The 27,262-nt window shown below is 48.4% G+C and overlaps 1 protein-coding gene across 1 annotated transcript; it reads right to left on the bottom strand.

Annotated features, from left to right (window-relative positions):
• Positions 1 to 65: 65 nt before the first annotated feature.
• On the bottom strand, positions 66 to 26,778 carry LOC140363681 (uncharacterized). Its single transcript, XM_072450289.1, has 10 exons — positions 26,568 to 26,778; positions 25,553 to 25,858; positions 24,828 to 25,189; positions 24,556 to 24,753; positions 19,996 to 20,277; positions 18,936 to 19,271; positions 16,256 to 16,618; positions 15,848 to 16,112; positions 14,283 to 14,521; positions 66 to 984 (listed from the first exon to the last, which is right to left on the bottom strand). The coding sequence occupies exons 2-10, from the start codon at positions 25,854 to 25,856 to the stop codon at positions 244 to 246; spliced, it is 3,090 nt and encodes a 1,029-aa protein (XP_072306390.1). The 5' UTR covers positions 25,857 to 25,858; positions 26,568 to 26,778; the 3' UTR covers positions 66 to 243.
• Positions 26,779 to 27,262: the final 484 nt, after the last annotated feature.

Below are 27,262 nucleotides of genomic sequence, written 5' to 3'. Positions count from 1 at the left end.
AGAAAAACGACAAATCTATTTTTGGAATTAAATAAAACAATATTTATTACTCACAAAATCAGTCGAATGTTTGAGGATTTCATGATTTTATCAAAAAGTATTTTTCAAAGTTTGTGTTTCACATGCAAAATCATTCAGTTTGTGCAGCGAGGAAACCGGGTCCAGACCGGGTCCAGACCGGGTCCAGACCGGGTCCAGACCGGGTCCAGACCGGGTCCAGAAGAAGGCCTTGTTTTTAAGGTTTCAGGTGCTGAAGCTGCGCTGGCAGCTCGGACAGTCGATGATCTTCTGCCCGGAGCTGGGGCAGGTGTAGCTGGGGCAGGGGAACATGCAGTCGGGGCAGCTGTGGCTCTGAGGGTTGGCAGCCCCAGGGGCCTCGGGCCCCGGCAGCTCGTCGGGTCGGTGGTGAGCGGCGACGTGACCTTTGAGCTGGTCGCTGCGGCTGAAGCCTTTGGCGCACAGACGGCACTGGAAGGGTTTGTGGTGGCTGTGCGTCAGCAGGTGGCGCTTCAGGTCGCTCTTACGCCGCAGGAACTTGGAGCAGACGCGACATTTGAACGACGACGGCTGTTTGTGGTTCTCTGCCACGTGACTCACCAGGCTCGACTTCTTAGCGTACCATTTACCACAAATGTCACAGGATAACGCCTCCTGGCCCGCCTCCTGGCCCGCCTCCTGGCCCGCCTCCTGGCCCGCCTCAAGTCGAGGCGACGAGGTCAGAGGCCTCAGGCTCAGGTCCTGAGGGAGGAGCTCCTCGGGGGCAGAGGAGTGCTCTGGCGGCAGGTGCTCCGGCGGCAGGTGCTCCGGCGGCAGGTGCTTGGCGTGCGTGCGCAGGTGACCTCTCAGGTGCGTGTTTCGGCTGAAGCCTTTGCCGCAGATTTGGCAAATGTGTCGTTTCTCTCCAGCGTGAAGCGCCAGGTGAGATTTAAGATCAGAACGACGAAGACTTTTGTTACAGATGGAACAGCTCACGTACTCACCGTCCTGAACACACAACACACACAGTTACACACACAACACACACAGTTACACACGCCGTCCTGAACACACAACACACACAGTTACACACACAACACACACAGTTACACACGCCGTCCTGAACACACAACACACACAGTTACACACACAACACACACAGTTACACACGCCGTCCTGAACACACAACACACACAGTTACACTCACCGTCCTGAACACACAACACACACAGTTACACACACAACACACACAGTTACACACGCCGTCCTGAACACACAACACACACAGTTACACACACAACACACACAGTTACACACGCCGTCCTGAACACACAACACACACAGTTACACACGCAACACACACAGTTACACACGCCGTCCTGAACACACAACACACACAGTTACACACGCCGTCCTGAACACACAACACACACAGTTACACACACCGTCCTGAACACACAACACACAGTTACACACACCGTCCTGAACACACAACACACACAGTTACACACAACACACACAGTTACACACGCCGTCCTGAACACACAACACACACAGTTACACACACAACACACACAGTTACACACGCCGTCCTGAACACACAACACACACAGTTACACACGCAACACACACAGTTACACACGCCGTCCTGAACACACAACACACACAGTTACACACGCCGTCCTGAACACACAACACACAGTTACACTCACCGTCCTGAACACACAACACACACAGTTACACACACAACACACACAGTTACACACGCCGTCCTGAACACACAACACACACAGTTACACACACAACACACACAGTTACACACGCCGTCCTGAACACACAACACACACAGTTACACACGCAACACACACAGTTACACACGCCGTCCTGAACACACAACACACACAGTTACACACGCCGCCCTGAACACACAACACACACCGTCCTGAACACACAACACACAGTTACACACACCGTCCTGAACACACAACACACACAGTTACACTCACCGTCCTGAACACACAACACACACAGTTACACACACCGTCCTGAACACACAACACACAGTTACACACACCGTCCTGAACACACAACACACACAGTTTAACACACCGTCCTGAACACACAACACACACAGTTACACACACAACACACACAGTTACACACGCCGTCCTGAACACACAACACACACAGTTACACACGCCGTCCTGAACACACAACACACACAGTTACACACACAACACACACAGTTACACACGCCGTCCTGAACACACAACACACACAGTTACACACGCCGTCCTGAACACACAACACACACAGTTACACACACCGTCCTGAACACACAACACACAGTTACACACACCGTCCTGAACACACAACACACACAGTTACACTCACCGTCCTGAACACACAACACACACAGTTACACACACCGTCCTGAACACACAACACACAGTTACACACACCGTCCTGAACACACAACACACACAGTTTAACACACCGTCCTGAACACACAACACACACAGTTACACACACAACACACACAGTTACACACGCCGTCCTGAACACACAACACACACAGTTACACACGCCGTCCTGAACACACAACACACACAGTTACACACACAACACACACAGTTACACACGCCGTCCTGAACACACAACACACACAGTTACACACGCCGTCCTGAACACACAACACACACAGTTACACACACCGTCCTGAACACACAACACACAGTTACACACACCGTCCTGAACACACAACACACACAGTTACACTCACCGTCCTGAACACACAACACACACAGTTACACACACCGTCCTGAACACACAACACACACAGTTTAACACACCGTCCTGAACACACAACACACACAGTTACACACACAACACACACAGTTACACACGCCGTCCTGAACACACAACACACACAGTTACACACGCCGTCCTGAACACACAACACACACAGTTACACACACAACACACACAGTTACACACGCCGTCCTGAACACACAACACACACAGTTACACACGCCGTCCTGAACACACAACACACACAGTTACACACACCGTCCTGAACACACAACACACAGTTACACACACCGTCCTGAACACACAACACACACAGTTACACTCACCGTCCTGAACACACAACACACACAGTTACACACACCGTCCTGAACACACAACACACAGTTACACACACCGTCCTGAACACACAACACACACAGTTTAACACACCGTCCTGAACACACAACACACACAGTTACACACACAACACACACAGTTACACACGCCATCCTGAACACACAACACACAGTTACACACGCCGTCCTGAACACACAACACACACAGTTACACACACAACACACACAGTTACACACGCCGTCCTGAACACACAACACACACAGTTACACACGCCGTCCTGAACACACAACACACACAGTTACACACACAACACACACAGTTACACACACCGCCCTGAACACACAACACACACAGTTACACACGCCGTCCTGAACACACAACACAGTTACACACACAACACACACAGTTACACACGCCGTCCTGAACACACAACACACACAGTTACACACACCGTCCTGAACACACAACACACACAGTTACACAAACAACACACACACCGTCCTGAACACACAACACACACAGTTACACACACACAACACACACCGTCCTGAACACACAACACACAGTTACACATGCCGTCCTGAACACACAACACACACAGTTACACACACAACACACACAGTTACACACGCCGTCCTGAACACACAGTTACACACACCGTCCTGAACACACAACACACACCGTCCTGAACACAAGACACATACAGTTACACACGCCGTCCTGAACATACAACACACACAGTTACACACACCGTCCTGAACACACAACATACACAGTTACACACGCCGTCCTGAACACACAACACACACAGTTACACACGCCGTCCTGAACACACAACACAGAGTTACACACGCCGTCCTGAACACACAACACACACAGTTACACACACAACACACACCGTCCTGAACACACAACACACACCGTCCTGAACACACAACACACACAGTTACACACATAACACACACCATCCTCAACACACAACACACACCGTCCTGAACACACAACACACACAGTTACACACACAACACACACCGTCCTGAACACACAACACACAGTTACACACACAACACACACTGTCCTGAACACACAACACACACAGTTACACACACAACACACACCGTCCTGAACACACAACACACAGTTACACACACAACACACACTGTCCTGAACACACAACAAACACAGTTACACACACAACACACACCGTCCTGAACACACAGTTACACACACAACACACACCGTCCTGAACACACAACACACACAGTTACACACACAACACACACCGTCCTGAACACATAACACACAGTTACACAACACACACCGTCCTGAACACACACCACAGTTACACAACACACACCGTGCTGAACACACAGTTACACACAGTTACACACACAACACACACCGTCCTGAACACACAACACACACAGTCCTGAACACACAACACACACCATCCTGAACACACAACACACACAGTTACACACACACACAACACACACCGTCCTGAACACACAACACACACAGTTACACACACACAACACACACCGTCCTGAACACACAACACACACAGTTACACACACAACACACACCGTCCTTAACACACAACACACACCGTCCTGAACACACACACACCGTCCTGAACACACAACACACACGCACCGTCCTGAACACACAACACACACAGTTACACACACAACACACACCGTCCTTAACACACAACACACACAGTTACACACACACACAACACACACCGTCCTGAACACACAACACACACGCACCGTCCTGAACACACAACACACACGCACCGTCCTGAACACACAACACACACAGTTACACACACAACACACACCGTCCTGAACACACAACACACACCGTCCTGAACACACAACACACACAGTTACACACATAACACACACCATCCTGAACACACAACACACACCGTCCTGAACACACAACACACACAGTTACACACACAACACACACCGTCCTGAACACACAACACACAGTTACACACACAACACACACTGTCCTGAACACACAACACACACAGTTACACACACAACACACACCGTCCTGAACACACAACACACAGTTACACACACACAACACACACTGTCCTGAACACACAACAAACACAGTTACACACACAACACACACCGTCCTGAACACACACAGTTACACACACAACACACACCGTCCTGAACACACAACACACACAGTTACACACACAACACACACCGTCCTGAACACATAACACACAGTTACACAACACACACCGTCCTGAACACACACCACAGTTACACAACACACACCGTGCTGAACACACAGTTACACACAGTTACACACACAACACACACCGTCCTGAACACACAACACACACAGTCCTGATCACACAACACACACCATCCTGAACACACAACACACACAGTTACACACACACACAACACACACCGTCCTGAACACACAACACACACAGTTACACACACACAACACACACCGTCCTGAACACACAACACACACAGTTACACACACAACACACACCGTCCTTAACACACAACACACACACACACAACACACACCGTCCTGAACACACACACACCGTCCTGAACACACAACACACACGCACCGTCCTGAACACACAACACACACGCACCGTCCTGAACACACAACACACACGCACCGTCCTGAACACACAACACACAGTCCTGAACACACAACACACACAGCGTCCTGAACACACAACACTCACCGTCCTGAGCACACAACACACACCGTCCTGAACACACAACACACACCGTCCTGAACACACAACACACACCGTCCTGAACACACAACACACACACCGTCCTGAACACACAACACACACACCGTCCTGAACACACAACACACACACCGTCCTGAACACACAACACACACACCGTCCTGAACACACAACACACACACCGTCCTGAACACACAACACACACCGTCCTGAACACACAACACACACACCGTCCTGAACACACAACACTCACCGTCCTGAACACACAACACTCACCGTCCTGAGCACACAACACACACCGTCCTGAACACACAACACACACCGTCCTGAACACACAACACACACCGTCCTGAACACACAACACACAGTTACACACAACACACACCGTCCTGAACACACAACACACACACCGTCCTGAACACACAACACACACCGTCCTGAACACACAACACACACCGTCCTGAACACACAACACACACCGTCCTGAACACACAACACTCACCGTCCTGAACACACAACACTCACCGTCCTGAACACACAACACACACCGTCCTGAACACACAACACTCACCGTCCTGAACACACAACACACACAGTTACACACACAACACACACCGTCCTGAACACACAACACACACAGTTACACACACACAACACACAGTTACACACACAACACTCACCGTCCTGAACACACAACACACACACACCGTCCTGAACACACAACACACACACCGTCTTGAACACACAACACACACACCGTCCTGAACACACAACACACAGTTACACACTCACCGTCCTGAACATACAACACACACAGTTACACACACACAACACACACAGTTACACACACACAACGTCCTGAACACACAACACACACCGTCCTGAACACACAACACACACAGTTACACACACACACAACACACACAGTTACACACACACACAACACACACCGTCCTGAACACACAACACACACACCGTCCTGAACACACAACACACACACACACCGTCCTGAACACACAACACACACACACACCGTCCTGAACACACAACACACACACACACCGTCCTGAACACACAACACACACACACCGTCCTGAACACACAACACACACACACCGTCCTGAACACACACACCGTCCTGAACACACAACACACACACACACCGTCCTGAACACACAACACACACACACACCGTCCTGAACACACAACACACACACACACCGTCCTGAACACACAACACACACACACCGTCCTGAACACACAACACACACACACCGTCCTGAACACACAACACACACACACCGTCCTGAACACACAACACACACACACCGTCCTGAACACACAACACACACACACCGTCCTGAACACACAACACACACACACCGTCCTGAACACACAACACACACACACCGTCCTGAACACACAACACACACACACCGTCCTGAACACACAACACACACACACCGTCCTGAACACACAACACACACACACCGTCCTGAACACACAACACACACACACCGTCCTGAACACACAACACACACACACCGTCCTGAACACACAACACACACACACCGTCCTGAACACACAACACACACACACCGTCCTGAACACACAACACACACACACACCGTCCTGAACACACAACACACACACACACCGTCCTGAACACACAACACACACACACACACCGTCCTGAACACACAACACACACACCGTCCTGAACACACAACACACACACCGTCCTGAACACACAACACACACACCGTCCTGAACACACAACACACACACCGTCCTGAACACACAACACACACCGTCCTGAACACACAACACTCACCGTCCTGAACACACAACACTCACCGTCCTGAACACACAACACACACCGTCCTGAATACACAACACTCACCGTCCTGAACACACAACACACACCGTCCTGAACACACAACACACACCGTCCTGAACACACAACACACACCGTCCTGAACACACAACACACACCGTCCTGAACACACAACACTCACCGTCCTGAACACACAACACTCACCGTCCTGAACACACAACACTCACCGTCCTGAACACACAACACACACCGTCCTGAACACACAACACACACACCGTCCTGAACACACAACACACACCGTCCTGAACACACAACACACACACCGTCCTGAACACACAACACACACCGTCCTGAACACACAACACACACACCGTCCTGAACACACAACACTCACCGTCCTGAACACACAACACTCACCGTCCTGAGCACACAACACACACCGTCCTGAACACACAACACACACCGTCCTGAACACACAACACACAGTTACACACAACACACACCGTCCTGAACACACAACACACACACCGTCCTGAACACACAACACACACCGTCCTGAACACACAACACACACCGTCCTGAACACACAACACACACCGTCCTGAACACACAACACACACCGTCCTGAACACACAACACTCACCGTCCTGAACACACAACACACACCGTCCTGAACACACAACACTCACCGTCCTGAACACACAACACACACAGTTACACACACAACACACACCGTCCTGAACACACAACACACACAGTTACACACACACAACACACAGTTACACACACAACACTCACCGTCCTGAACACACAACACACACACCGTCCTGAACACACAACACACACACCGTCTTGAACACACAACACACACACCGTCCTGAACACACAACACACAGTTACACACTCACCGTCCTGAACATACAACACACACAGTTACACACACACAACACACACAGTTACACACACACAACGTCCTGAACACACAACACACACCGTCCTGAACACACAACACACACAGTTACACACACACACAACACACACAGTTACACACACACAACACACACCGTCCTGAACACACAACACAAATACCGTCCTGAACACACAACACACACACACACCGTCCTGAACACACAACACACACACACCGTCCTGAACACACAACACACACACACACCGTCCTGAACACACAACACACACACACCATCCTGAACACACAACACACACACCGTCCTGAACACACAACACACACACACCGTCCTGAACACACAACACACACACACTGTCCTGAACACACAACACACAGTTACACACACAACACTCACCGTCCTGAACACACAACACACACACCGTCCTGAACACACAACACACACACCGTCTTGAACACACAACACACACACTCACCGTCCTGAACATACAACACACACAGTTACACACACACAACACACACCGTCCTGAACACACAACACACACCGTCCTGAACACACAACACACACAGTTACACACACACAACACACACCGTCCTGAACACACACAACCCACACCGTCCTGAACACACACAACACACACCGTCCTGAACACACACAACACACACCGTCCTGAACACACAACACACACACCGTCCTGAACACACAACACACACACACACCGTCCTGAACACACAACACACACACACACCGTCCTGAACACACAACACACACACACCGTCCTGAACACACAACACACACACACCGTCCTGAACACACAACACACACACACCGTCCTGAACACACAACACACACACACCGTCCTGAACACACAACACACACAGTTACACACACACACACAACACACAGTTACACACACAACACTCACCGTCCTGAACACACAACACACACACCGTCCTGAACACACAACACACACACCGTCTTGAACACACAACACACACACACCGTCCTGAACACACAACACACACACACCGTCCTGAACACACAACACACACACACCGTCCTGAACACACAACACACACACACCGTCCTGAACACACAACACACACACACCGTCCTGAACACACAACACACACACACCGTCCTGAACACACAACACACAGTTACACACACACACACAACACACAGTTACACACACAACACTCACCGTCCTGAACACACAACACACACACCGTCCTGAACACACAACACACACACCGTCTTGAACACACAACACACTCACCGTCCTGAACATACAACACACACAGTTACACACACACAACACACACCGTCCTGAACACACAACACACACCGTCCTGAACACACAACACACACAGTTACACACACACACAACACACACCGTCCTGAACACACACAACACACACCGTCCTGAACACACACAACACACACCGTCCTGAACACACACAACACACACCGTCCTGAACACACACAATACACACCGTCCTGAACACACAACACACACACCGTCCTGAACACACAACACACACACACCGTCCTGAACACACCACACACACACCGTCCTGAACACACAACACACACACACCGTCCTGAACACACAACACACACACACACCGTCCTGAACACACAACACACACACACCGTCCTGAACACACAACACACACACACCGTCCTGAACACACAACACACACACACACCGTCCTGAACACACAACACACACACACACCGTCCTGAACACACAACACACACACACACCGTCCTGAACACACAACACACACACACACCGTCCTGAACACACAACACACACACACACCGTCCTGAACACACAACACACACACACACCGTCCTGAACACACAACACACACACCGTCCTGAACACACAACACACACACCGTCCTGAACACACAACACACACACCGTCCTGAACACACAACACACACACCGTCCTGAACACACAACACACACACCGTCCTGAACACACAACACACACACCGTCCTGAACACACAACACACACACCGTCCTGAACACACAACACACACCGTCCTGAACACACAACACTCACCGTCCTGAACACACAACACACACCGTCCTGAACACACAACACTCACCGTCCTGAACACACAACACACACCGTCCTGAACACACAACACACACCGTCCTGAACACACAACACACACCGTCCTGAACACACAACACACACCGTCCTGAACACACAACACTCACCGTCCTGAACACACAACACTCACCGTCCTGAACACACAACACTCACCGTCCTGAACACACAACACTCACCGTCCTGAACACACAACACACACCGTCCTGAACACACAACACTCACCTTCCTGAACACACAACACACACCGTCCTGAACACACAACACACACCGTCCTGAACACACAACACACACCGTCCTGAACACACAACACACACCGTCCTGAACACACAACACACACCGTCCTGAAACCACAACACACACCGTCCTGAACACACACCGTCCTGAACACACAACACACACACCGTCCTGAACACACAACACACACACCGTCCTGAACACACCACACACACAGTTACACACACACAAAACACACCGTCCTGAACACACACAACACACACACCGTCCTGAACACACAACACACACCGTCCTGAACACACAACACACACCGTCCTGAACACACAACACACACCGTCCTGAACACACAACACACACCGTCCTGAAACCACAACACACACCGTCCTGAACACACACCGTCCTGAACACACAACACACACACCGTCCTGAACACACAACACACACACCGTCCTGAACACACAACACACACACCGTCCTGAACACACCACACACACAGTTACACACACACAAAACACACCGTCCTGAACACACACAACACACACACCGTCCTGAACACACAACACACACACCGTCCTGAACACACAACACACACCGTCCTGAACACACAACACACACCGTCCTGAACACACAACACTCACCGTCCTGAACACACAACACACACCGTCCTGAACACACAACACACACACCGTCCTGAACACACAACACACACACCGTCCTGAACACACAACACACACACCGTCCTGAACACACAACACACACACCGTCCTGAACACACAACACACACACCGTCCTGAACACACAACACACACACCGTCCTGAACACACAACACACACACCGTCCTGAACACACAACACTCACCGTCCTGAACACACAACACACACCGTCCTGAACACACAACACACACCGTCCTGAACACACAACACACACCGTCCTGAACACACAACACACACCGTCCTGAACACACAACACTCACCGTCCTGAACACACAACACTCACCGTCCTGAACACACAACACTCACCGTCCTGAACACACAACACACACCGTCCTGAACACACAACACACACCGTCCTGAACACACAACACACACCGTCCTGAACACACAACACACACCGTCCTGAACATACAACACACACCGTCCTGAACACACAACACACACCGTCCTGAACACACAACACACACACCGTCCTGAACACACAACACACACACCGTCCTGAACACACCACACACACAGTTACACACACACAAAACACACCGTCCTGAACACACACAACACACACACCGTCCTGAACACACAACACACACACCGTCCTGAACACACAACACACACACCGTCCTGAACACACAACACACACCGTCCTGAACACACAACACACACCGTCCTGAACACACAACACACACCGTCCTGAACACACAACACTCACCGTCCTGAACACACAACACTCACCGTCCTGAACACAAAACACACACCGTCCTGAACACACACCGTCCTGAACACACAACACACACCGTCCTGAACACACAACACACACCGTCCTGAACACGCAACACACACTGTCCTGAACACGCAACACACACCGTCCTGAACAAACAACACACACAGTCCTGAACACACAACACACACCGTTACACACTCACCGTCCTGAACACACAACACACACAGTTACACACTCACCGTCCTGAACACACAACACACAGTTACACACACACAACACACACCGTCCTGAACACACACCGTCCTGAACACACAACACACACAGTTACACACACACAACACTCACCGTCCTGAACACACAACACACACCGTCCTGAACACACAAAGTCCTAATTACACAACACACACCGTCCAGAACACACAACACACACACAGTTACACACACACAACACACACCGTCCTGAACACACAACACTCACCGTCCTGAACACACAACACACACCGTCCTGAACACACAACACACACCGTCCTGAACACACAACACACCCCGTCCTGAACACACAACACACACCGTCCTGAAACCACAACACACACCGTCCTGAACACACACCGTCCTGAACACACAACACACACAGTTACACACACACAACACTCACCGTCCTGAACACACAACACACACACACCGTCCTGAACACACAACACACACACCGTCCTGAACACACAACACACACCGTCCTGAACACACAACACACACAGTTACACACACACAACACACACCGTCCTGAACACACACAACACACACACCGTCCTGAACACACAACACACACACCGTCCTGAACACACAACACACACACCGTCCTGAACACACAACACACACCGTCCTGAACACACAACACTCACCGTCCTGAACACACAACACTCACCGTCCTGAACACACAACACACACCGTCCTGAACACACAACACACACCGTCCTGAACACACAACACACACCGTCCTGAACACGCAACACACTGTCCTGAACACGCAACACACACCGTCCTGAACACACAACACACACAGTCCTGAACACACAACACACACAGTTACACACTCACCGTCCTGAACACACAACACACACAGTTACACACACACAACACTCACCGTCCTAATTACACAACACACACCGTCCAGAACACACAACACACACACAGTTACACACACACAACACACACCGTCCTGAACACACAACACACACCGTCCTGAACACACAAAGTCCTAATTACACAACACACACCGTCCAGAACACACAACACACACACAGTTACACACACACACAACACACACCGTCCTGAACACACAACACACACCGTCCTGAACACACAACACACACCGTCCTGAACACACAACACACACACCGTCCTGAACACACACCGTCCTGAACACACAACACACACCGTCCTGAACACACAACACACACCGTCCTGAACACACAACACACACCGTCCTGAACACACAACACACACAGTTACACACACACACAACACACACACACCGTCCTGAACACACAACACACACACACCGTCCTGAACACACAACACAGAGTTACACACACACAACACACACACACCGTCCTGAACACACAACACACAGTTACACACACAACACACACACACCGTCCTGAACACACAACACACACAGTTACACACACGTACTCACCGTCCTGAACACACAACACACACAGTTACACACACACAGTTACACACACATACTCACCGTCCTGAACACACAGTGTGTGTGTACGTGTGTGTGTGTGTGTGTGTGTGTGTGTACGTGTGTGTGTTTGTGTGTGTGTCAGACCTTGTGTGTGATCACGTGCTCGATCAGAGCTCGTTTCTCTGTGAAAGCTTCTGCGCAGAAGGAACAGCTGAAAGGTGTGTCGGGGCTGCGCAGGTGCAGCTCCCCGCAGGTATTCAGATGGCGGTTAAAGTGCAGCGAACGTGTGAAGCCCTGACCACACCCGTCACACACGATGACCGGAGACAAGCCACTGTCCACACCGTCAGGACAGTCCAGGAGCGCCTCGTCCACCACCCCACCTGAAGACACACACACACACATATGTACACACCCCACCTGAAGACACACACACACACACACACACACATATGTACACACCCCACCTGAAGACACACACACACACATATGTACACACCCCACCTGAAGACACACACACACACACACACACACACATATGTACACACACCACCTGAAGACACACACACACACATATGTACACACCCCACCTGAAGACACACACACACACACACACACACATATGTACACACCCCACCTGAAGACACACACACACACACACACACACACACACATATGTACACACCCCACCTGAAGACACACACACACACACACACACACACATATGTACACACCCCACCTGAAGACACACACACACACACACACACACACATATGTACACACACCACCTGAAGACACACACACACACACACACACATATGTACACACCCCACCTGAAGACACACACACACACACATATGTACACACACCACCTGAAGACACACACACACACACACACACATATGTACACACCCCACCTGAAGACACACACACACACACACACACACATATGTACACACACCACCTGAAGACACACACACACACACACACACATATGTACACACACCACCTGAAGACACACACACACACATATGTACACACCCCACCTGAAGACACACACACACACATATGTACACACCCCACCTGAAGACACACACACACACACACATATGTACACACCCCACCTGAAGACACACACACATATGTACACACACCACCTGAAGACACACACACACACACACACACATATGTACACACCCCACCTGAAGACACACACACACACACACACACACACACATATGTACACACCCCACCTGAAGACACACACACACACACATATGTACACACCCCACCTGAAGACACACACACACACATATGTACACACCCCACCTGAAGACACACACACACACACACACATATGTACACACCCCACCTGAAGACACACACACACACACACACACATATGTACACACCCCACCTGAAGACACACACACACACACACACACACACACACATATGTACACACCCCACCTGAAGACACACACACACACACACACATATGTACACACACCACCTGAAGACACACACACACACACATATATGTACACACCCCACCTGAAGACACACACACACACACATATATGTACACACCCCACCTGAAGACACACACACACACACACATATGTACACACACACACATATGTACACACACACACATATGTACACACCCCACCTGAAGACACACACACACGGCCTGTAGGGGGCGTTACCTGCTATGTGCGTGCGCAGGTGCAGTCTCAGGGCGTTGCGGCGGGCAAAGCCCCGCCCACAGGCGCGGCAGGTGAAGGGTTTCTCTCCCGAGTGCAGCATCATGTGACGTCTCACGTCGCCCTGCTGACGGAACCTTTTACCACACACTGAGCACCCGAAAGGTCTGACGCCGGAGTGAATGAACATGTGATACTTCAACACGGTCATGGTCTTAAAGGCCTGACCACAGACCGAGCACACGTGAAGAGGTCTGGACACGGAACCCTGAGGAACACAAGAACACGCATCACACTCTGGGCTCAGGTCTTTGGTCCCTCGCGTGTTCCCCTCGCGTGTTCCCCTCGCGTGTTCCCCTCGCGTGTTCCCCTCGCGTGTTCCCCTCGCGTGTTCCCCTCGCGTGTTCTCACCTCCTCAGGGTTTTCGTGTGTTCTCATGTGCGTCTTCAGAGCCAGCGTCCTGATGAATCGTCGTCCACACACTTTGCAGCTGAATGGTTTCTCGCCCGAGTGGACCATCATGTGCTGTCTCACTTCGGCCACGGTTCGTCCGAGCGCCTTTCCGCAGATCAGGCAGGCTCCTGTGATGTCATCAGTGTGCGCCGCCATGTGCTCCGTCAGCTGCGACGGCTCGTAGAAACTCTCGCTGCAGAATTTACATCGCGCCTCGGTCTCCTCGTCCGGCTCGTCTTCTCTCTCCTCCAGACTCTGCTCCGGAGCGCCCTCTTCAGGAGGAGCTGCGTCATCACTCAGCAGCGCCCCCTGTGGCCCGCCCTGACAACACAGTCACAAACCTGAACGTCACACTTATGACAGTTTTACACCCATCGACAGGACAGGAAGTGACATCACACTCTCTAAACCAGGGGTGTCAAACATCCGGCCCAAACGTTTTAATCCGGCCCGCCGAACATTTTGAATTAATATTTTAAAAAAGACAAAAAAAAAAATAACAAAAAATTTAACAAATTTGTTCATAGAACCGTAGTTACTTCCGTAACCGTTGTTAGCGCTAAAACTACACGTCCCACAATGCCGCTGGTGGTCGCCCCTCCCCCGCGCGGCTCTTCACTGCCGTGTGTACTGCGGAGGGAAAAGTGCAGAGGGAAGTAAGACGCGCGTTTGCGCACTTTACAGCACTTTACAGCACTTTACAGCACTTTACAGCACTTTACAGCACTTACGCACCTCAGAGCAGAGGTCTGAGCGAGGACAGAGACGTGTGGCTTTAGGAAACACGAGGAAGAAAGAAAGAAGACTGTTTTGTGGATTTTAGAGTTAATGAGCTAATGTGGAGCTAACAACAAGAAAACTAACTTCTGTGACGATGCTCTGTGAGGAAAACATCCTCTACAAACCTGAACAGATCAGGAGCCACAGGTAAAAACACACTAATGTGACTGTGACACACTAATGTGACTGTGAACACACTAATGTGACTGTGAACACACTAATGTGACTGAACACACTAATGTGACTGAACACACTAATGTGACTGTGAACACACTAATGTGACTGTGACACACTAATGTGACTGTGACACACTAATGTGACTGAACACACTAATGTGACTGTGAACACACTAATGTGACTGTGACACACTAATGTGACTGAACACACTAATGTGACTGTGAACACACTAATGTGACTGTGAACACACTAATGTGACTGTGAACACACTAATGTGACTGTGAACACACTAATGTGACTGTGACACACTAATGTGACTGTGACACACTAATGTGACTGAACACACTAATGTGACTGAACACACTAATGTGACTGTGAACACACTAATGTGACTGTGACACACTAATGTGACTGTGACACACTAATGTGACTGAACACACTAATGTGACTGTGAACACACTAATGTGACTGTGACACGCTAATGTGACTGAGAACACACTAATGTGACTGTGAACACACTAATGTGACTGTGAACACACTAATGTGACTGTGACACACTAATGTGACTCTGTCCACACTAATGTGACTGTGACACACTAATGTGACTGTGAACACACTAATGTGACTGTGAACACACTAATGTGACTGAACACACTAATGTGACTGTGAACACACTAATGTGACTGTGAACACACTAATGTGACTGTGACACACTAATGTGACTCTGTCCACACTAATGTGACTGTGACACACTAATGTGACTGTGAACACACTAATGTGACTGTGAACACACTAATGTGACTGAACACACTAATGTGACTGTGACACACTAATGTGACTGTGACACACTAATGTGACACACATGCCCCTCCCCCGTGCACATGCCACTCCCCCGTGCACATGCCCCTCCCCCGTGCACATGCCACTCCCCCGTGCACATGCCCCTCCCCCGTGCACATGCCACTCCCCCGTGCATCGTCTCCATTCAACCTTTAAAAGCATTTTAGTTCAAGGCGTGGTTCAACCTGTTGGTGGCGCTTTAAACACGCTTTAAACGTGTTAAAGATATAAAAAGTAATGAAACGACCCTGATGTGCGGAGCGTGTCATACTGGAGCACGGCAGGTCCTTAGCGTGCTGTTAGCGTGCTGTTAGCGTGCTGTTAGCGTGCTGTTAGCGTGCTGTTAGCGTGCTGTTAGCGTGCTGTTAGCGTGCTGTTAGCGCATCAGCGTGTCATACCTGAGCACAGAGCTTGGCGGGTCCTTAGCGTGTTGTTAGCAGGTTGGTGGTGCGATTGCAGCTGCCTCGTGTGAATACTACCGTTGTGCCCTTGGGCAAGGCACTTAACCTGACTCGCCCCTGGTATCTGCGAATGCCAGTGTGTGAATGTGTGACTGGTTCCTTGATGTAAAGCGCTTAGAGTGCCTTGACGGTAGAAAAGCGCTATATAAATGTGACAATTTATTCGTCGTTAGCGTGTCATTAGCGTGTGGTACCTGAGCACAGAGCATGGCGTGTCGTTAGCGTGTCATTAGCATGTCGTTAGCGTGTTGTTAGCGTGTGGTAACTGAGCACAGAGCTTGGCGTGTCGTTAGCGTGTCGTTAGCGTGTCGTTAGCGTGTCGTTAGCGTGTCGTTAGCGTGTCGTTAGCATGTCGTTAGCATGTCGTTAGCGTGTGGTACCTGAGCACAGAGCTTGGCATGATGGCGCAGCGTGAACTTGCGGTTGAACTTCATGCCGCAGGCGTGGCAGCTGAAAGGTTTCTCTCCAGAGTGGATCATCATGTGGCGCCTGACATCGTTGCGTTTGGTGCCGATGTTCTTGAGGCAGATGAGGCACGTTCCGGGCGGGTCGCTCAGGTGTGTGGTCAGGTGATCCGTGAGCAGACCTTTCCGGAAGAACTCCTTCTCACACAGAGAACAGCCAAACGTGCCCTCCTCCTCGTCCTCCTCCTCCGGCTCCTTCTCCGGAGACTCTTTCTGTAGCGGCACGGCGATGCTGCAGATGTTCATGTGCACCTGAGGCCAAGAAACAAGTCAGAGAGCAAGTCTAAAACAGACCCCGCCCCCTCACCTGCAGGGTGGAGTTGCTCCTGACACCGCCCCCTCACCTGCCCCCTCACCTGCAGGGTGGAGTTGCTCCTGACCCCGCCCCCTCACCTGCCCCCTCACCTGCAGGGTGGAGTTGCTCCTGACCCCGCCCCCTGACCCCGCCCCCTCACCTGCAGGGTGGAGTTGCTCCTGACCCCGCCCCCTGAAACCGCCCCCTCACCTGCAGGGTGGAGTTGCTCCTGACCCCGCCCCCTGACCCCGCCCACTCACCTGCAAGGTGGAGTTGCTCCTGACCCCGCCCCCTGACCTGCAGGGTGGAGTTGCTCCTGACCCCGCCCCCTGACCCCGCCCCCTGACCTGCAGGGTGGAGTTGCTCCTGACCCCGCCCCCTCACCTGCCCCCTCACCTGCAGGGTGGAGTTGCTCCTGACCCCGCCCCCTGACCCCGCCCCCTCACCTGCAGGGTGGAGTTGCTCCTGACCCCGCCCCCTGAAACCGCCCCCTCACCTGCAGGGTGGAGTTGCTCCTGACCCCGCCCCCTGACCCCGCCCACTCACCTGCAGGGTGGAGTTGCTCCTGACCCCGCCCCCTCACCTGCAGGGTGGAGTTGCTCCTGACCCCGCCCCCTGACCCCGCCCCCTGACCCCCCCCTCACCTGCAGGGTGGAGTTGCTCCTGACCCCGCCCCCTCACCTGCAGGGTGGAGTTGCGGTTGAAGCTCTTGCCGCAGCCGTCGCAGGAGTACGGTTTCTCTCCTGAGTGGATCATCATATGGCGTCGCACGTCGTTCTTGGATTTCTGGATGGTTTTGTGGCAGACGAGGCAGGTTCCACACGCGTCGCTGATGACCACGTGGTTGGTCATGTGATCGGTCAGCAGGGAGGGGCTTCCCGCTCTGTGACCACAGACTGAACAGCTGAAAGTCTCCTCCTCTTCAGGAGCGACCTCCTGTGGCTCCTTGGCCTCCTCGCAGACCTGATGACGACAAACACTGATCAGAATGAACACTTCACATTTCAGTCTCCCACGTGTTTACCTCACAAACAAAACTATAAAACAACTGTTTACCTCACAAACAATACTATAAAACTACTGTTTACCTCACAAACAACACTATAAAACTACTGTTTACCTCACAAACAAAACTATAAAACTACTGTTTACCTCACAAACAACACTATAAAACTACTGTTTACTTCACAAACAATACTATAAAACTACTGTTTACCTCACAAACAACACTATAAACTACTGTTTACCTCACAAACAATATAAAACTACTGTTTACCTCACAAACAATACTATAAACTACTGTTTACCTCACAAACAACACTATAAAACTACTGTTTACCTCTCAAACAACACTATAAACTACTGTTTACCTCACAAACAATACTATAAACTACTGTTTACCTCACAAACAATACTATAAACTACTGTTTACCTCACAAACACTATAAAACTACTGTTTACCTCACAAACAACACTATAAAACTACTGTTTACCTCACAAACAACACTATAAACTACTGTTTACCTCACAAACAACACTATAAACTACTGTTTACCTCACAAACAATATAAAACTACTGTTTACCTCACAAACAATACTATAAACTACTGTTTACCTCACAAACAACACTATAAAACTACTGTTTACCTCTCAAACAACACTATAAACTACTGTTTACCTCACAAACAATACTATAAACTACTGTTTACCTCACAAACAATACTATAAACTACTGTTTACCTCACAAACAATACTATAAAACTACTGTTTACCTCACAAACACTATAAAACTACTGTTTACCTCACAAACAATACTATAAAACTACTGTTTACCTCACAAACACTATAAAACTACTGTTTACCTCACAAACAATACTGTAAACTACCGTTTACCTCACAAACACTATAAAACTACTGTTTACCTCACAAACAACACGATAAACTACTGTTTACCTCACAAACAACACTATAAAACTACTGTTTACCTCACAAACAACACTATAAAACTACTGTTTACTTCACAAACAATACTATAAAACTACTGTTTACCTCACAAACACTAGGCACTACTGTTTACCTCAAACAATATAAAACTACTGTTTACCCCACAAACAACACTATAAAACTACTGTTTACCTCACAAACAACACTATAAAACTACTGTTTACCTCACAAACAATACTATAAAACTACTGTTTACCTCACAAACAACACTATAAAACTACTGTTTACTTCACAAACAATACTGTAAACTACTGTTTACCTCACAAACAACACTATAAACTACTGTTTACCTCACAAACAATACTATAAAACTACTGTTTACCTCACAAACAACACTATAAAACTACTGTTTACTTCACAAACAATACTGTAAACTACTGTTTACCTCACAAACAACACTATAAACTACTGTTTACCTCACAAACAATACTATAAACTACTGTTTACCTCACAAACAATACTATAAATCTACTGTTTACCTCACAAACAATACTATAAACTACTGTTTACCTCACAAACAATACTATAAACTACTGTTTACTTCACAAACAACACTATAAAACTACTGTTTACCTCACAAACAATACTATAAAACTACTGTTTACCTCACAAACAATACTATAAAACTACTGTTTACCTCACAAACAATACTATAAAACTACTGTTTACCTCACAAACAATACTATAAACTACTGTTTACTTCACAAACAATACTATAAACTACTGTTTACCTCACAAACAATACTATAAAACTACTGTTTACCTCACAAACAACACGATAAACTACTGTTTACCTCACAAACAACACTATAAAACTACTGTTTACCTCACAAACACTATAAAACTACTGTTTACCTCACAAACACTATAAAACTACTGTTTACCTCACAAACAACACTATAAAACTACCGTTTACCTCACAAACACTATAAAACTACTGTTTACCTCACAAACAAAACTAAAACTACCGTTTACCTCACAAACAAAACTAAAACTACTGTTTACTTCACAAACAACACTATAAAACTACTGTTTACTTCACAAACAATACTATAAAACTACCGTTTACCTCACAAACAATACTATAAAACTACTGTTTACCTCACAAACAACACTATAAAACTACTGTTTACTTCACAAACAATACTATAAAACTACTGTTTACCTCACAAACAACACTATAAACTACTGTTTACCTCACAAACAATACTATAAACTACTGTTTACCTCACAAACACTAGGCACTACTGTTTACCTCAAACAATATAAAACTACTGTTTACCCCACAAACAACACTATAAACTACTGTTTACCTCACAAACAACACTATAAAACTACTGTTTACCTCACAAACAACACTATAAAACTACTGTTTACCTCAAAAACAATACTGTAAAGTACTGTTTACCTCACAAACAACACTATAAACTACTGTTTACCTCACAAACAACACTATAAACTACTGTTTACCTCACAAACACTATAAAACTACTGTTTACCTCACAAACAAAACTAAAACTACCGTTTACCTCACAAACAAAACTAAAACTACTGTTTACCTCACAAACAACACTATAAAACTACTGTTTACCTCACAAACAATACTGTAAAGTACTGTTTACCTCACAAACAATACTGTAAAGTACTGTTTACCTCACAAACAACACTATAAACTACTGCTTACCTCACAAACAATACTATAAACTACTGTTTACCTCACAAACAACACTATAAAACTACCGTTTACCTCACAAACACTATAAAACTACTGTTTACCTCACAAACAAAACTAAAACTACCGTTTACCTCACAAACAAAACTAAAACTACTGTTTACCTCACAAACAACACTATAAAACTACCGTTTACCTCACAAACACTATAAAACTACTGTTTACTTCACAAACAATACTATAAAACTACCGTTTACCTCACAAACAATACTATAAACTACTGTTTACCTCAAACAATATAAAACTACTGTTTACCCCACAAACAACACTATAAACTACTGTTTACCTCACAAACAACACTATAAAACTACTGTTTACCTCACAAACAACACTATAAAACTACTGTTTACCTCACAAACAATACTGTAAAGTACTGTTTACCTCACAAACAATACTGTAAAGTACTGTTTACCTCACAAACAACACTATAAACTACTGTTTACCTCACAAACAACACTATAAAACTACTGTTTACCTCACAAACAACACTATAAACTACTGTTTACCTCACAAACAATACTATAAACTACTGTTTACCTCACAAACAACACTATAAAACTACTGTTTACCTCACAAACAATACTATAAACTACTGTTTACCTCACAAACAACACTATAAAACTACTGTTTACCTCACAAATAACACTATAAAACTACTGTTTACCTCACAAACAATACTATAAACTACTGTTTACCTCACAAACAATACTATAAACTACTGTTTACCTCACAAACAATACTATAAACTACTGTTTACCTCACAAACAACACTATAAAACTACTGTTTACCTCAAACAATACTATAAACTACTGTTTACCTCACAAATAACACTATAAAACTACTGTTTACCTCACAAACAACACTATAAAACTACTGTTTACTTCACAAACAATACTGTAAACTACTGTTTACCTCACAAACAACACTATAAACTACTGTTTACCTCACAAACAATACTATAAACTACTGTTTACCTCACAAACAACACTATAAAACTACTGTTTACCTCACAAATAACACTATAAAACTACTGTTTACCTCACAAACAACACTATAAACTACTGTTTACCTCACAAACAATACTATAAACTACTGTTTACCTCACAAACAATACTATAAACTACTGTTTACCTCACAAACAACACTATAAACTACTGTTTACCTCACAAACAATACTATAAACTACTGTTTACCTCACAAACAACACTATAAACTACTGTTTACCTCACAAACAATACTATAAACTACTGTTTACCTCACAAACAATACTATAAACTACTGATTGTTAAACGCACATTAGTTTGGTGGAACATGAGCTTTAGATAAAACGTCAAGTGTTAATTACAAAATGATTCGATAGAATTTTCCAACACAACATGGAGCTGGACGTGGGTCACTACAGGTCACCATGGTGACCAGAGCTCTAGACTTGATCAGATCTCACTGGGTTATGCTCCAGAGCCTGAGCACCTGTGGGCGGGGCTCACCTGTGGGCGGGGCTCACCTGGACATGCTGGCGTAGAGAACACTTGCGGCTGAATCCTTTGCCGCAGCTTGAACAGCTGAATGGTTTCTCTCCGCTGTGGAGCATCATGTGACGCAGGACGTTGCTGATCTGAGGTCGGACTTTTCGTGTGCAGACTTGGCATCTCGGGGGGTCTCCGCCCACGTGCACCACCATGTGAGCGGTGAGTATCGCCCTCTGCGGGGAGAGAGAGGCAGAGTGTGTCAGATGCCCTCCCTGTGCATTAGAGTGCCTCAGATGCCCTCCCTCACCGTGGGGAAGCTCAGGCCGCACACGCAGCAGCAGAAGGAGCCCTGTTGGTCGGGGGCGGGGCCTGGGAGCCTGTTGTCGTGGCGACAGTTCATCTGATGGTTGTGCAGGGCGTGTCGGCGGGTGAAGCGTTTGCCGCAGCGCTCGCAGCTGAAAGGTTTCTCTCCGGAGTGTGTCATCATGTGTCGCCGCACGTCGCCCGTGTTCTGCATCTGCGTCCCACACACGAGGCACTGCGGCGGGCGACCGTGCGTGTGCCGCGTCAGGTGCTCCGTCAGCTCCTGCCGCGCCCTGCACTGCACCTGACACACGGGGCAGGGGAAGGACGACGAAGGGCCCGACAATCCGCTCTGCAGCCACAGCCCTGGAGCAGACCAAACCCCAGTGTGATGTCACTTCCTGTCTACACATGCGTCTACTTTTCTCCACAAACAGACCATTTATATTTAGAACATTGTACAAAATCTGCACTTTAGTAACAGGGTCAAATAACAACATGAAAGTGAAACTAATGTTATCGTTGCTTTTAGCGCTGGTTATTCATGAATGAGTTGTCGTTTCTGACGGGTAAACAAAGGTCATGTGCAGTTCACGTCAGCCGCCACTTGAGGCAGTGCTGTTTAATGTGGTCAAACTTGATGCTATTATTTTTTGACATAATAAATCCAAACTCCACTGTAAAATAGATGAACACAGAAGCTGTTCATAATAATAATTATAATAATACCTGTGGCCTCTGGGCTATAGGTGGCGCTCTCCTCCTGCTGTGGGCTGTAGGTGGCGCTCTCCTCCTGCTGTGGGCTGTAGGTGGCGCTCTCCTCCTGCTGTGGGCTGTAGGTGGCGCTCTCCTCCTGCTGTGGGCTGTAGGTGGCGCTCTCCTCGTCCTGTGGGCTGCAGGGGGCGCTCTCTTCCTCCTCTTCTTTCACATCACTGCTGTAGAGGGCGCTGTCTCCACTGTCCTCCTCCTGCACGTGCACACGGGGCCTGAAGATGGCGCTCTCCTCAGGCTCCTCCTTCAGAAGCGTTTCCATCTCTGAAACGAGGAGGAAGTGAGACCCCGGCTCCTCAGGGTTTTTAAAGCCCTTCACCTTCTGAACTAGGAAACAGTTATGTTTTTAGCATTATTTAAAGTGAACGTCCAAGTTATTTTCAGAGCAAACCAGGTAAATGTACCTCACAGACTGTTATAAATGTATTGTATTGTAATTATATATATATATATATATATATATATATTACACAGTCTTCTTCTTCTTCTTCTCACTGTGGCCCGTGTGCGCATGCGCGTGAGGGGGAGGTGACACAAATCTACCGCAGCTGCCCCGAGGCAAACTAACAAAGACGTGGCAGCCATCTTAGAGCCGCGTGAACACAAACATGTCACATGAATCTGACCCCAAACCTGGAGTTCCACCGCAGATCAGACTCTGCGCTGCGGGTCGCGTGTGTGTCGCGTGTGTGTCGCGTGTGTGTCGCGTGTGTGTCGCGCCGCAGCTCTTATTATGACCACATTTATCCAGAGTTTAACCAAAGCTCACGTTTTAAAGTCCCAAACTTCACTCTTTTCTCTCTTTAGTTGATCAATGATTAAACTGAGGCTTAAACCTCCAGACCAGTTCAAATGACGCGCTTTGGACCAGAACCAGAACCATTTAGTCCGGATTTGATCCCATCATAAGTGTAAACAGAACATTTGTCCTCCCGGTCCTACTCCCTTGTCCCCCGGTTGTCCCCGGTCTCACCTGCGCTGGCTCTGTCCCGGTTCTGGTTCTGGTTCCGCTGCAGAGGCCGCTTCGCACCGCGCCGCACCGCTGTCGACGCGGATCTGCCGCTCGCTCCGCCGCGCTCCGCCGCGTCCTGCCGCGTCCTGCCGCGTCCCGCCGCTCCCCCCGGGCCTCCCGCCGCTCCGCCCGCCGCAGGGGCGTTCACACCGGGCTCAGGAAGGTTCAGACACGGCTCTTATCCTGGTCTGACCGGGACAGAACCGGGACGCGGGTCCGGACCGCTTCAGGCTCGACCGCAGCTGCGCGTGCGCGTTAGCAACTTTAGTTCCGCTGTTATGAATGTTTACAACTTTCTCAACTTTCCCGCGGTTCAAACACAACCGGAACTGAATTAATTAAATGGCTTTGATTTCCGACAGTAGAAAAAGTGTCATGAAGTTTGAGCCTTATTAAAAAAGACCAAAATATTATTAAAAACCGCGTTAGCATGTTACGGCTAATCAGGTCCACTTCCGTTTGCGGTCAGGAGCAAAGCACAGCGCCACCTGCTGATCTGGAGGGAGACATGCCTCATAAATAGTTCTAAAGTAAATCTATAATAAATAAATGTTATTACTCTCACAGCCTCTGACCCGGGACTAGACCACAGCCTCTGACCCGGGACTAGACCACAGCCTCTGACCCGGGACTAGACCACAGCCTCTGACCCGGGA

Source organism: Eucyclogobius newberryi, unplaced genomic scaffold (genome assembly GCF_026437365.1).
Source record: "Eucyclogobius newberryi isolate DKJ021-1_F unplaced genomic scaffold, fEucNew1.0.hap1 SCAF_173, whole genome shotgun sequence".
NCBI lineage: Eukaryota > Metazoa > Chordata > Actinopteri > Gobiiformes > Gobiidae > Eucyclogobius > Eucyclogobius newberryi.
The sequence above is the reverse complement of the archived record's forward strand: the minus strand, read 5'-3'. Positions and strand labels throughout refer to the sequence as shown.